This window comes from Neoarius graeffei, chromosome 17 (assembly GCF_027579695.1).
Source record: "Neoarius graeffei isolate fNeoGra1 chromosome 17, fNeoGra1.pri, whole genome shotgun sequence".
Classification (NCBI taxonomy): Eukaryota; Metazoa; Chordata; class Actinopteri; order Siluriformes; family Ariidae; genus Neoarius; species Neoarius graeffei.
The window spans coordinates 46,635,944-46,648,784 of NC_083585.1; the positions used below are offsets into that span (position 1 = coordinate 46,635,944).

Consider the following 12,841-nt stretch of genomic DNA (forward strand, 5'->3'; position numbering starts at 1 on the left):
CGATGCGAGTTGTCAACAAATCCTATAACTTGGTTCATGAAACGCGCTTACAAAATATTTTCACTGTGAATATTTATTGTGTAATGGTGCAAAGTGAGAGAGAGAGAGAGAGAGAGAGAGAGACTCTGCCCTTAGGGCAGAGTCAATCCCGCCAGCAAAAATAGGGAAAAAAAGGAGCGAGCTCACCTCTTCAGATATTGGTTTAAGTCCTACAATACATTCCTCAAAAAGGGTGTAGAAGAGCAAATTAATCCATCAACGTGTAGCATTCAATTTATTCCGGACCATTAAAGACGCCGCCTTCCGCGTAGAATCATACGTCATCCTCGCCACCATATTGGATAGGTCAAAGCGGAGAATAAAGATTAGCTGCGTTTAACTGTACCAACAAGTTTGCCGTCCAAACGAGATCACATGGGATTACCTTTCACAGGTGAGACTGGAAAAATACTTTTCACTGTATTTGATCATTATAATGTAATTTTACGAACAGATTTTCCTGACTTTGTGGCTAATATGAAGTCTCGCGCATAATAGTTTATGCGCATGTGTCCTTACTTCTTCTATTGTTCTGGTGTCTCCGAAGGGACCGTCTTACAGCGCCCCTAGAGGTGTGGCATGTGTATTGCATCGTTTTCAGCAAGCGTTGCGTTGCCATATGGACCTGATATTTTACTGATCGTTGCCCATTTGGACGCGATATATTTTTAAATAACATCTCGTTGCCGTTGTCGTGTGGATGTAGCCTCAGAGAGTGAGGATCACACAGTTGATGGCCAGACACTCCTTCTCTATCATGCTGTGCTTTATCTGTGGTACAGAGAGCTTATGGCTGAAGAACAGCATGGGGTACTCCTGCCCCTCCACCACCTGGGACAGAATGGCCCCCAGCCCTTTGTCCAATGAATCAGTCTGCAGAACAAAGGAGAAAGAAAAGTCAGGTGAATGCAACAGCAGGCCCTCATAAAAACAGCTTTTACCTGGGCAAAAACCTGTTAGCATAGCTCTGTCCAGTGGACTGGATCTGGAGTCCCCTTTTTTGTGAGGTTAGTCAGCGTGCTATTGATGGCCAATAAATTAGGTACAAACTTCTGTAATAGCCAGCCAGCACCAGGGACTGCCTCACCCACTTTTTGGTCTTGGGTCTCGAGCAGGCACAATCGCTGCGATCTTATCCATTTGGGGACGCGCCTGCCAATGACCCAAGTGGAAGCCCAGATACTGTACTTCCACCTGCCCAGTTGCACACTTCTTTGGGTTTGCTGTGAGTCCTGCTTATCTCAAGGACCTCAGGACAGGCCTCAAATGTTGTAAATGCTGCTGCCAATCACTACTACAAATGATAATGTCACCCAGATAGGCATATGCATTGTGTGGGTGGAGGATTCTGTCCATGAGTCATTGAAACATCACTAGGACTCCAGACAACCCAAATGGAAGGGTGACAAACTGGTGTATACCAAATGGAGTGGAAAAGGCCATTTTTTTCTTGGGACACTGGAGTCAAGGGAATCCGTCAATACCCCTTTATCAGTCAGGATCTCTTTCAGGATCCTGACTCAGAAGATAATGCGGAAGAGTGCCTCTGCAATGCTGCATGCAGGACTGTTGCATAGAGGCACTGCTTCCAGATATCATGTTGCATAATCTAATAGGACTAATACAAAATGATGCCCTTGTGCAGTCCGGTCTAATGGCCTGACAAGATCATTGCCAATTCTTTCAAAGAAGATCTCAATAAATGATAAAGGGAGCAATTTTGGCATGGCCAGTGGATTCACCAGATGACATTAGCAATATGCCATGCACCACCTGCGAATATTGCTGCAAATGCCTGGCCAGTAGAAATGCGCAATGAGATGGTTCAGTGTTTTATCCTGTGCTAAATGCCCCACCATGGGATTATGATGAGCCACATGGAACAAAACTTTCTTACAGCTCTTTGGGACCAACAACTGGGTCATTTCCTCCTTAGTTTGAGTGCCCTGTGTCACTTGATATCTTCTTCTTCTTTAGCATTCTGCCTAATGGCAGGTCCGCTCTGACGGCTTCAGCCATCAAAGTTTCTAGGGAAGAATTACAGTAGTGGTTTCATATTGCCTTCTATTAGATTATTATCGAGGTTTTCCCCTCTCAACCATTCACACCTATGGACAAGTTGGAGTAGCCAATTAACCTAACCACGTCTTTGGACTGTGGAGGAAATTGGAACACCCACAGGAAGCCCACTCAGACACGGGGAGAACATGCAAACTCTGCACAGAAAGGCCCCTGTCAGCCACTGGGCTCGAACCCAGAACCCAGTTTGCATGTTTGCCCCATATCTGCGTGGGTTTCTTCTGGGTGCTCTGGTTTCCCCCACAGTTCAAAGACATGCAGATTAGGTACAATGGGGCCACTGTAATTGGTGCAAGCTGTAGTGGTTTCCCAGTCATTACATGTTATATATATCACTATGGCAAAGCCAAATAAGATTAAAAATCAATTTTATAGAATGGAAGGGCATGGAACCATGCCATCCACGTTTTTTATAGTCATTGGGGAAAAAGAAAATGCTAGAATTTTCTCAAAATTTACTTCCCTCTTCCTAATAATTTTTGTTATTATTTTTAAACAGCTAATACCATGGTAATTTATAGAGCATACATGTAGTCAATTGATTTCAGTGTTATACATTTGTAAGTGTGCTGAAGTGACCAAATACCATTGGGGCCACTCTTGCTGCATATGTGTTTGTTGTGTTGTTTCATTTCAGTTATGAACATCCATGTTGTGGAGCCTTCAGAGCCAGAGACCAGAGAGGACTTTTTACAATGTGAGTCAAATGTAAACTTTAGATATGGGACAGTAACGCTGAAGGCAGTTCATCAGATCCGAGACTAGCTAGAGTGCTAGAGGCATTGCTTTAGACATGATATTTACCATTTCTAGTCTGATTAGCAAACTGACAACATGGCCAGTGATGGAAAAATAATTTTTAAAGACAAATTAACAGAAACGTATGCAATTTTTGTCAAATACAAATCAGATGCTTATGGCTCTAGTCTAAAGTGGTAATGTGAAGGATCACTACAAAATAAAACATAACCATTTCAAAGTTTATTTATCATCATAAACAAATCATTAATAGTAGTTGAGAGACTTTTAATTGTCCAGAACATACACGTACCAGTGAATGATATCACTGACCATAACATCTGTATGTATAGGAAGGATCATAATGCATTATTAATTGTTCCCAATAATCCCACAGCAGGAATACAACATTTATCTGTGCACTGACCATAATGTCTGTATGTATAGGAAGGATCATAATGCATTATTAATTGTTCCCAATAATCCCACAGCAGGAATACAACATTTATCTGTGCACTGACCATAATGTCTGCATGTATAGGAAGGATCATAATGCATTATTAATTGTGCCCAATAATCCCACAGCAGGAATACAACATTTATTTGTGCAGCATCCAAAAGCATAAAAGGCTTCTATATTCTGCCATATTTCATGTGTTATTAAGAAAGTGAAGCTGGAAAATACATTTATTACTCAAGAACATACTTTATTTTTCATACTACCCCCATGGCTTTCTTGTGATGGTAAGAACAAATATCATGGATAACTCACGGATGTGTGTTTCTGTTTTTTTTTAATCTTTAATCAGATTTCTGTGATCTTCATGTGGATACAAACACTATCAGCAATAACATTTGTCTGTCTGAGGGAGACAGAAAAGTGACCAGCTCTCGTCCAGCCCATCCATATCCTGATCATCCTGAGAGATTTGACCATTATCTATATGTCTTATGTAGAGAGGGTCTTTATGGTCGTTGTTACTGGGAAGCTGATTGCAATGGAAATGATTGGGCTGTAGCAGTTTCATACAAAGGCATCATGCGTAAAGGAAACAGTGAAAAGTGTAGATTTGGTTATAATGCTAAGTCTTGGAGATTCTCCCATGCTGACCAAATATACAGTTTCCGACATAACCAAACTGTACACAGGCTTCCTCGGCACAATTCGACAATTATCGGTGTGTACCTGAACCACAGTGCAGGAATTCTGTCCTTCTACGGTGTCTCTGACCAGATGACTCTCCTCCATAAAGTCCAGACAACATTCACTGAGCCACTCTATGCAGGGTTTGGGATTGGAACTGGCTCAGTTATCCGAATTCTGGAAAAATCCTGAAATTAAAATTTAGAACTTTCTTGAAGAAAGGGTTAGCACAATTTGAGTTACAAAACATGCCAACCTCTTTAAAGGTACAAATTGATGTTTTTTTTTTTACCCTGACCAGTGTTGTAGTCGAGTCACTAAACTTCGAATCCGAGTCTAGTCTCAAATCCCCACTGTTCAAGTCCAAGTCATTAAAGAAAATTTTGAGTTAAGTCTGAGTCGAGTCCACCATTGATCCGAGTCAAGTCTGAGTCGAGTCCAAGAACAAGACTCCAACTGCATCATTTGATGGTGGCTGTTGCTGCCTTTATGTGAAATTGTCTCTGCTACTGTGTTGGACTAACGTTACTGCTTGACTGCCCCATTTTAGTTAATAGGCTACAGATAAAAAGCTTGGTCATCGTTCAGCAAGCCCCGCTATCAACAGGCAAATAACATGAGAGAGGGTTAACACTAGCTAGTTCATCAGTCAGCAAGCCCTGCTATCAACAGAGCAATGAACATAGCATGTCACTTACTTCTCTGGGTGGAGTCTTGCCAAATGACTACTGAAGTTCAAGGTTGTCCCCATCGTCTCCTCAATAGGAGGTGGTGTAGTGGTTAGCACTGTTGCTTCACAGCAAGAAGGTTCTGGGTTCGAGCCCAGTGGCTGACGGGGGCCTTTCTGTGTGAAGTCTGCATGTTCTCCCTGTATCTGCGTGGGTTTTCTCTGGGTGCTCTGGTTTCCCCCACAGTTCAAAGACATGTGGTTAGGTTAACATGAGGCAGCCTTGGGCTGAAGCGCCCTTGAGCAAGTCCAAGTCTGAGTCATCAGTGCCCAAGTCCAAGTCAAATCATGAGTCCTTAAAATTAGGGCACGAGTCAGACTTGAGTCCAAGTCCTGGACTCAAGCCTGATTGTTACACAAACAATAATTAAGATGAAAAAACAGGAGTGTGCATAGGTATTCACCCCCTTTTGTATGAAACCCCTAAATAAGAGCTGGTCCAACCAATTCGCTTCATAAGTCAAATATTGACTTCATACAAATATTGTTTTCATAAAAAAAGGGGGTGAATACCTATGCACGCTCCAGATTTCTGGGGTTTTTTTTCATCTTAATTATTGTTTGTGTCACAATAAAAAATTAAAAAAAAAACAATGTGCACCTTTAAACTGGTCGGCATGTTGTGTAAATCAGATGGTGCTAACCCCTCAAAAATCCATTTTAATTCCAGCTTGTAATGCAACAAAACAGGACAAACACCAAGGGGGATCAATACTTCTGCAAGACACTGTAACTATACTATTGAACTTCAGATACAGAATGGAGTCAACAAGCACTGGAAACTACCAGTATATGGTGACGAGTAGGGCTGTCTTCAATTCCTTTTTTGTTTTTTTTTAAACCATCTGGAGCTTTGGTAGTAATCAACAGCGAATATTTGAAGCTTGGATCTGGGGATGGGGGGGAGGGAGGGAGGGGGGGTTTGTGACTCAACCAGACATTAATCTGTTCTGGGCTGAGATGGATGGCATAGCGATGCAGCACGCGTCTTTCAGTTTAATTAAAGGCAGCAATTTCAAGGATTTTATTATAACATTGTTATTGTCAGTTGTTATTGAATTTTATATATACACTACCGTTCAAAAGTTTGGGGTCACTTTGAAATGTCCTTATTTTTGAAAGAAAAGCACTGTTCTTTTCAATGAAGATCACTTTAAACTAATCAGAAATCCACTCTATCCATTGCTAATGTGGTAAATGACTATTCTAGCTGCAAATGTCTGGTTTTTGGTGCAATATCTCCATAGGTGTATAGAGGCCCATTTCCAGCAACTCTCACTCCAGTGTTCTAATGGTACAATGTGTTTGCTCATTGCCTCAGAAGGCTAATGGATGATTAGAAAACCCTTGTACAATCATGTTAGCACAGCTGAAAACAGTTGAGCTCTTTAGAGAAGCTATAAAACTGACCTTCCTTTGAGCAGATTGAGTTTCTGGAGCATCACATTTGTGGGGTCGATTAAATGCTCAAAATGGCCAGAAAAATGTCTTGACTATATTTTCTATTCATTTTACAACTTTTGGTGGTAAATAAAAGTGTGACTTTTCATGGAAAACACAAAATTGTCTGGGTGACCCCAAACTTTTGAACGGTAGTGTGTATAGTTTGGGTCAGAAGTTTACATACAGTGGCATGAATGATATTTTGGATATGAATGTCATGGTAATATTTGGGCTTTCAGTCATTTCTTTGAACTGCTCTTTTTCTGTGGCAGAATGTACAGCATACAGCTTTAATTTAAAAAAAAACTAGAATTTGGTGCACGTGTTTTAATTTTATTTGGGTTTTCTAAAATCAACACAGGGTCAAAATTATACTTACCTGGTCAAAAATTTACATCCAGCACACCTAATATTTGGGTAACATGTCTCTTTGCAAGATTCACCTTGACCAAACATTTTTGTTTACCATGAACGAGCTTCTGGCAGAATTCTGGTTGGATATTTCACGACTCTTCATAGTAGAATTGGTAGAGTTCAATTAATTTTATTTTCTTGGCATGGACTCGACTTATAACCACTGTCCATATATTTTTAATAGGGTTGAAGTCAGGGCTTGTTTTAAGCTTAATATTAGCTTGCTTTATCCTCCATAACCAGCTCTGATGCATGTTTGGGTTCATTGTCCTGTTGTGACTCCCAGTCATGTTCAAGTTTCCAATGGTTTCAGGTTATGCTGAAGAATTCTGAGGTAGTCCTCCTTCTTCATTATTCCATCCACTTTGTGCAGTGAACCAATTCCACTGGCATCAAAACAGATCCAGAACATGATGATCCTACCACCACCACCAGCTGGTACAGTGTCCTTCTGTACATAGTGGTCATTGTGGCCAAAAAATCTCAATCTTTGTCTCATCTGACCATACAGCTTTCCTCCAGAAGACTTTTTCTTTGTCCATGTGGTCAGCTTCAAACTTTAGTTAAGCTTGAAGGACAGGGGGTTATTTCTTGGATAGCAGCTTCTTAGTCCATAGTGACGTAAAACTCACTGAACTGTAGACAGTGAATCATCAGCTTCCAGTTCATGGCAGGGCTGTGCCATGGTGGTTCCCAGGTTGTTCCTGACCATCCAAACCAATTTCCTTTCAGCTGAGGGTGACAGTTTGGGTTTTCTTGAAGCAAAGTGACTCACCTTACAATAACTTGGATACAGTTGTTTGAACTGATCTTGGAATTTGCAGTTGTTTAGAAACAGCTCCAAGAGACATTCCAGAATTGCATACATCTGTTATCCTCTTTCTCAGATCTGCACTGAGCTCCTTGGACTTTCCTGTTGTATTGTGTGTTGGTCAATCCAATGAGTGCTGTAAACAAACTCTTTTTATGAAGGCACAGAGAAGCTACCAGCTGTAGTCAGTCATGATCACTAACAGGAAGTTAAGAGACCTTGGCCTTGGCAAGATAAGAGACATTTTGGAAGTTTAAGCACCTCTGAATTAATAATCTAAGTGAGCGTATGTAAATTTTTGACTTTGTATGTATAATTTTGACCCTGTGTTGATTTCAGAAAACTCAAAGAAAATTAAAACTTGTGCACCAAATTCTAGTTGTTGTTTTTTTAATTAAAGATATATGCTGTACATTCTGCTGCAGAAAAAGAACAGTTCAAAGAAATTACTGAAAGCCCAAATATTGCCATAACATTCATATCCAATATGACATTCACGTCACTGTATTTGATTAATATAACCCCCCATATATAATTTAATTTTTTTTTTAATTTAAATTACATCCAAATGAAAAACTTTATTGGTACTAAAACCAAAAACATCTGTCATAAAATTAAAAGCAGATTATTTTCCATGTTTGGTTTTCTATGCAATATCTAGTGACAAGATAAAATACTTTTAATTATAATTCTTATCATTTGTATTTAGTTAATAATTATTTAATAATGAAACCATCTACATTTTACACATTCCAAGGTTGCAACACAATGTGTAGCATGTTCATTATTTTCGATAAAAAAGATTAGACATAAACTTCAAAATGAGAAAAGGGTAAAACCACAAAACACTAATTTAACATGACTTTTGGTTTTGATAAATAAGACGCAGTAGAGCATTACACTGACCACAGTGACTGCTGATTACCAACAGATGAGTTAAAATCACTCAGGAATTGAGTAAATACTTGCCTGATACTGCATCAACAACTAATTTGTCCTGTGTAGTCAGTCATTATGTTATGAACTGTAAATATTCAATAATTATTTGTGATCATAGGAACTGCTTTCTATAAAAAAATTATGATGATAATGAATGAATGAATGAATGAACCCTTTATTGTCACTAGTCACAAGTACCAGCGAAATTGGCCATCAGCCCATCCGTACATATACACATACATACAGTCGACAGAGGTGGAGTAGACAGGACAGGAAGACAAGGATGGAAAGAAAAATACAGAGTCACATGAGGAGAGGGGAGGAGAAAAAGCAACCCCCACACTATGCTCCTGTGGGGAGTACAGTGTGGGAACATTAAAAAACACCTCAGCACATAAGCACAAAATAAGTACACTTTACAACATGAAAACTCGGGACTTGGGGGGGAGGGGGGGCGATCAGGGGAGGGGGGAAGGGGGGGAGGTAACCCAGCGCAAGCAAGCAGCCATCTATTCCTGCAGCCATGACGGCGCTGGTCGTGCACCCGCTTGTCACACTGGGGGTAAAAAGCAGCGACTGTGGGAAGTGGGGGAAAGAATGCAAGAGCATCTCACTGCAGTGATCTTCAGGGGGAGTTGTTGTTCCAGCAACGGCCTTGGCCAAGGCCAGTGCTGTCTGAGGGAACGGAAAGCAGATAAGATTGGGATTGTTTGGTCTTGGGGCGAGTAGACGCATTCTTTTACATGACTACTCTGTTTGTCCATTCTGGTCTCCGAGTCGATCCATTTTCCTTTGCAAAGCCAAAAGCTTCTCCATGATGTTATCCATGTTGCGGTTCAAGTTCTGAATAGCCACAGTCTGAGTGCCGACAGCTCTGCCCACCGCTTCAATCATGTCGGGCATCTTTATGGGGCTTTGGACAGTTGTCACCATTTTCTGATTTCCTCGATAAACCAGGGCAATGCCTAATCCAATCAGCAAAAGACCTGCAATCATGGTTCCGAATAGGTAGATGTCTTCAATGTCCTCCACAGAAAGAACCACCAGGCACACGACCCGCCACTTCTCCCACGCGTCCATCGTGTAGCCAGCTGCGAACGTTCTGGCAGGACAGGCTGGTTCCCCCGAACCCAGGCTCCTTGTCGAGAAAATTGTGTCAATTGCGTTGAGAGACCAATTTAATTCCATGATTTTTAGTTTGGAGAGCAGTGCGGAGAGAGTCTCTCAAAAAGACAGTAGACAGACGAGATGAGAGGAGCAAAGCAGGGAAGATAAGGGAGAGGAAAGGGAGAGAAATGCGACCGCTTTCCTTGAGAGCACGGAGAAGAAGCTGTGATGATGATGATGATGATGATGATGGCTTTTATGAATGTGTTATCCAGATATATTATGATCCATCAATTATTGAGGAAAGCAGTGTGAGAGAATGTGACTATCTGACGCTTCACTGATGTTTTTTTGGGCTTTCTTTCTTTACGCTAGTCTTTCTTTATATATACACAGTATATTACTCGATTCCAGATGGGCATAAATGTGATTAGTTAATGGGAGAACCATGTCACTGAGAAAGCTGTTCAATCAAGTATCATTGCTTTTGTTGACTTAAATAATATATGGAGTTGGTTACCCAGTTGGCTCTGTATTCACTTGTTGTTTTCATGAATATGATATGTGGGTTACTGTGCATAAGTCTTGCTGATTGTAAAACTACATCGAGAATTGTATTTGATTTTACTGGAAGGCTTTCAACATATCTGAAGCTATATCCTAAGTCAGTGAATGATTTATATTTAGTTAATATTTAGATATGACTGTGATTCCCACTCTTTACTTAAACTTAAACTTCATTCCAGTTGTCAAATGAAGTCAGTCAGAAATGTATTGTACACTCATTACTCTGAACTCCAATAAAACAACACATTAAAGCAAAACCAATATGTTTTCAAGTGAGGTTCTTTTGCTATTTTTACCTAAAAAAAAAAAAAAAATCACAATTCAGACATTAAAAGCAGGGTAGTTTAAGGTAATTTATTTTAGAAGCATTTTTGTTTTATTTCTTGAAATTCTCTTTACATATTGACAGCAATTAATAAATCAAATGCACTGTCAGTAAAGCAATCTTGGGCCCAAAGGGTTGCTGGTTCGATTCCCGGAACTGGCAGGAAAAATGTGGGAAGAGTGAATGAACGGCACTTTCCCCTCACTCTGTGTTCTGGCTGAAGTGCCCTTGAGCAAGGCACCTAACCCCCAACTGCTCCCTGGGCGCTGTAGCATCGCTGCCCATTGCTCTGTGTGTGTGTGTGTGTGTGTGTGTGTGTGTGTGTGTGTGTGTGTGTTCACTGCTTCAGATAGGTTAAATACAGAGAAGGAATTTCGCTGCGCTCCAGGGTATATGTGACAAAATAAAGACTTCTGCTCCTTCATAAAAAGAAAAAAGAAAATCCGTCCCCTGTGGCAGTCGCAGGACTGTAAAAAGCCCGTCCAATCATTTCATTCGGTCTGAATGAAATGACTGGATGGTCTACCTGCCTGTCTACCTGCCTACCTGTGTGAACTCTGCATGTGCAGAAAATTACCTACTCTGTCTTTAATGTAATGCAGGGCTTTTCAAAGTGTGGGGTGCGCCTCCCCTAGGGGGCGCCAGAGTTCTTCGGGGGGGCGCAACGTGAGGAAAAATAAACCAGAATAAGTTACTATTGGGGGCAGCACGGTGGTGTAGTGGTTAGCGCTGTCGCCTCACAGCAAGAAGGTCCTGGGTTCGAGCCCCGGGGCCAGCAAGGGCCTTTCTGTGTGGAGTTTGCATGTTCTCCCCGTGTCCGCATGGGTTTCCTCCAGGTGCTCCGGTTTCCCCCACAGTCCAAAGACATGCAGGTTAGGTTAACTGGTGACTCTAAATTGACCGTAGGTGTGAATGGGAGTGTGAATGGTTGTCTGTGTCTATGTGTCAGCCCTGTGATGACCTGGCGACTTGTCCAGGGTGTACCCCGCCTTTCGCCCGTAGTCAGCTGGGATAGGCTCCAGCTTGCCTGCGACCCTGTAGAACAGGATAAAGCGGCTAGAGATAATGAGATGAGATGAGAAGTTACTATTGTGGACATTTAGCGAACTTCAGCTAGCCTTTGCCAGAGACAAAATGGATCGATTTTTAGTACCTAAAGCTCCAGTGAGTGAGGAGACAGAGTCTGGGCCAAGCAAAAAAAGAAGGAAGTATGACCACGATTATTTAAAGTTTGGATTTTCATGGACTGGATCTGAAGATGCTCCACTGCCACAGTGTGTTGTCTGCCAAGAGGTGCTAGCTAACGATGCTATGAGACGTTTAAAATGTGTAAAAAAAGATATTTAAAAAAAAGCACAGATGTTTAAAATGTGTAAAAAAAAAGATGTTTTAAAAAAGCACAGATGTTTAAAATGTGTAAAAAAAGATGTTTTAAAAAATCATAGATGTTTAAAATGTGTAAAAAAAGATGTTTTAAAAAAGCACAGATGTTTAAAATGTGTAAAAAAGATGTTTTAAAAAAGCACAGATGTTTAAAATGTGTAAAAAAAGACGTTTTAAAAAGCACAGATGTTTAAAATGTGTAAAAAAAGAGGTTTTAAAAAGCACAGATGTTTAAAGTGTGTAAAAAAGATGTTTTAAAAAAAGCACAGATGTTTTAAAATGTGTAAAAAAAAAGAGGTTTTAAAAAGCACAGATGTTTAAAATGTGTAAAAAAAGATGTTTAAAAAAAGCACAGATGTTTAAAATGTGTAAAAAAGATCTTTTAAAAAAGCACAGATGTTTAAAATGTGTAAAAAATATGTTTTAAAAAAGCACAGATGTTTAAAATGTGTAAAAAAAAGATGTTTAAAAAAGCACAGATGTTTAAAATGTGTAAAAAAAAGATGTTTAAAAAAGCACAGATGTTTTAAAATGTGTAAAAAAGAGGTTTTAAAAAGCACAGATGTTTAAAATGTGTAAAAAAGATGTTTTTAAAAAAGCACAGATGTTTTAAAATGTGTAAAAAAGAGGTTTTAAAAAGCACAGATGTTTAAAATGTGTAAAAAAAGATGTTTTAAAAAAAGCATAGATGTTTTAAAATGTGTAAAAAAAGAGGTTTTAAAAAGCACAGATGTTTAAAATGTGTAAAAAAAAAAAGGTTTTAAAAAAAGCACAGATGTTTAAAATGTGTAAAAGAAAAAAAATTAAAATGTGTACAACAACCATTTTTTTAAAAATACAAATGGAACATTAAGTATAGCAACAATAAAAATTGTGTGTGTGGGGGGGGGTGCTGTAGTTTATTTGCTCTCTGGGGGGGGGGCTGACTCTCCCACACTTTGAAAACCCCTGATGTAATGTCTATAAGGAATGTAAGTAGCTTTATATTTTTAATGTAATTATAACACAGCAGACATAAACTGTCAAGTCTGACAGCTGTACCTAGTCAATATGTCCATGTAGACCCCATACGGAACGTGTGTGTGTTAACCTGTGTGAGCCTCTAGCATGGCGTAGATGGGCTAC

The 12,841-nt window shown here is 39.9% G+C and overlaps 1 protein-coding gene across 2 annotated transcripts in view; it reads left to right on the top strand.

Moving 5' to 3' along the window:
- Window positions 1–5,618, top strand: part of LOC132864303 (tripartite motif-containing protein 16-like) — a 30,767-nt gene extending 25,149 nt beyond the window's left edge. For both annotated transcript variants that reach the window (XM_060897672.1, XM_060897673.1), the window contains exons 8-9: window positions 2,756–2,815; window positions 3,666–5,618. In XM_060897672.1, coding sequence (XP_060753655.1) covers window positions 2,756–2,815; window positions 3,666–4,192 — 587 coding nt within the window. In that variant the 3' untranslated portion in view covers window positions 4,193–5,618. The remainder of the gene's footprint in view (window positions 1–2,755; window positions 2,816–3,665) is intronic.
- The last annotated feature ends 7,223 nt before the right edge of the window (window positions 5,619–12,841 follow it).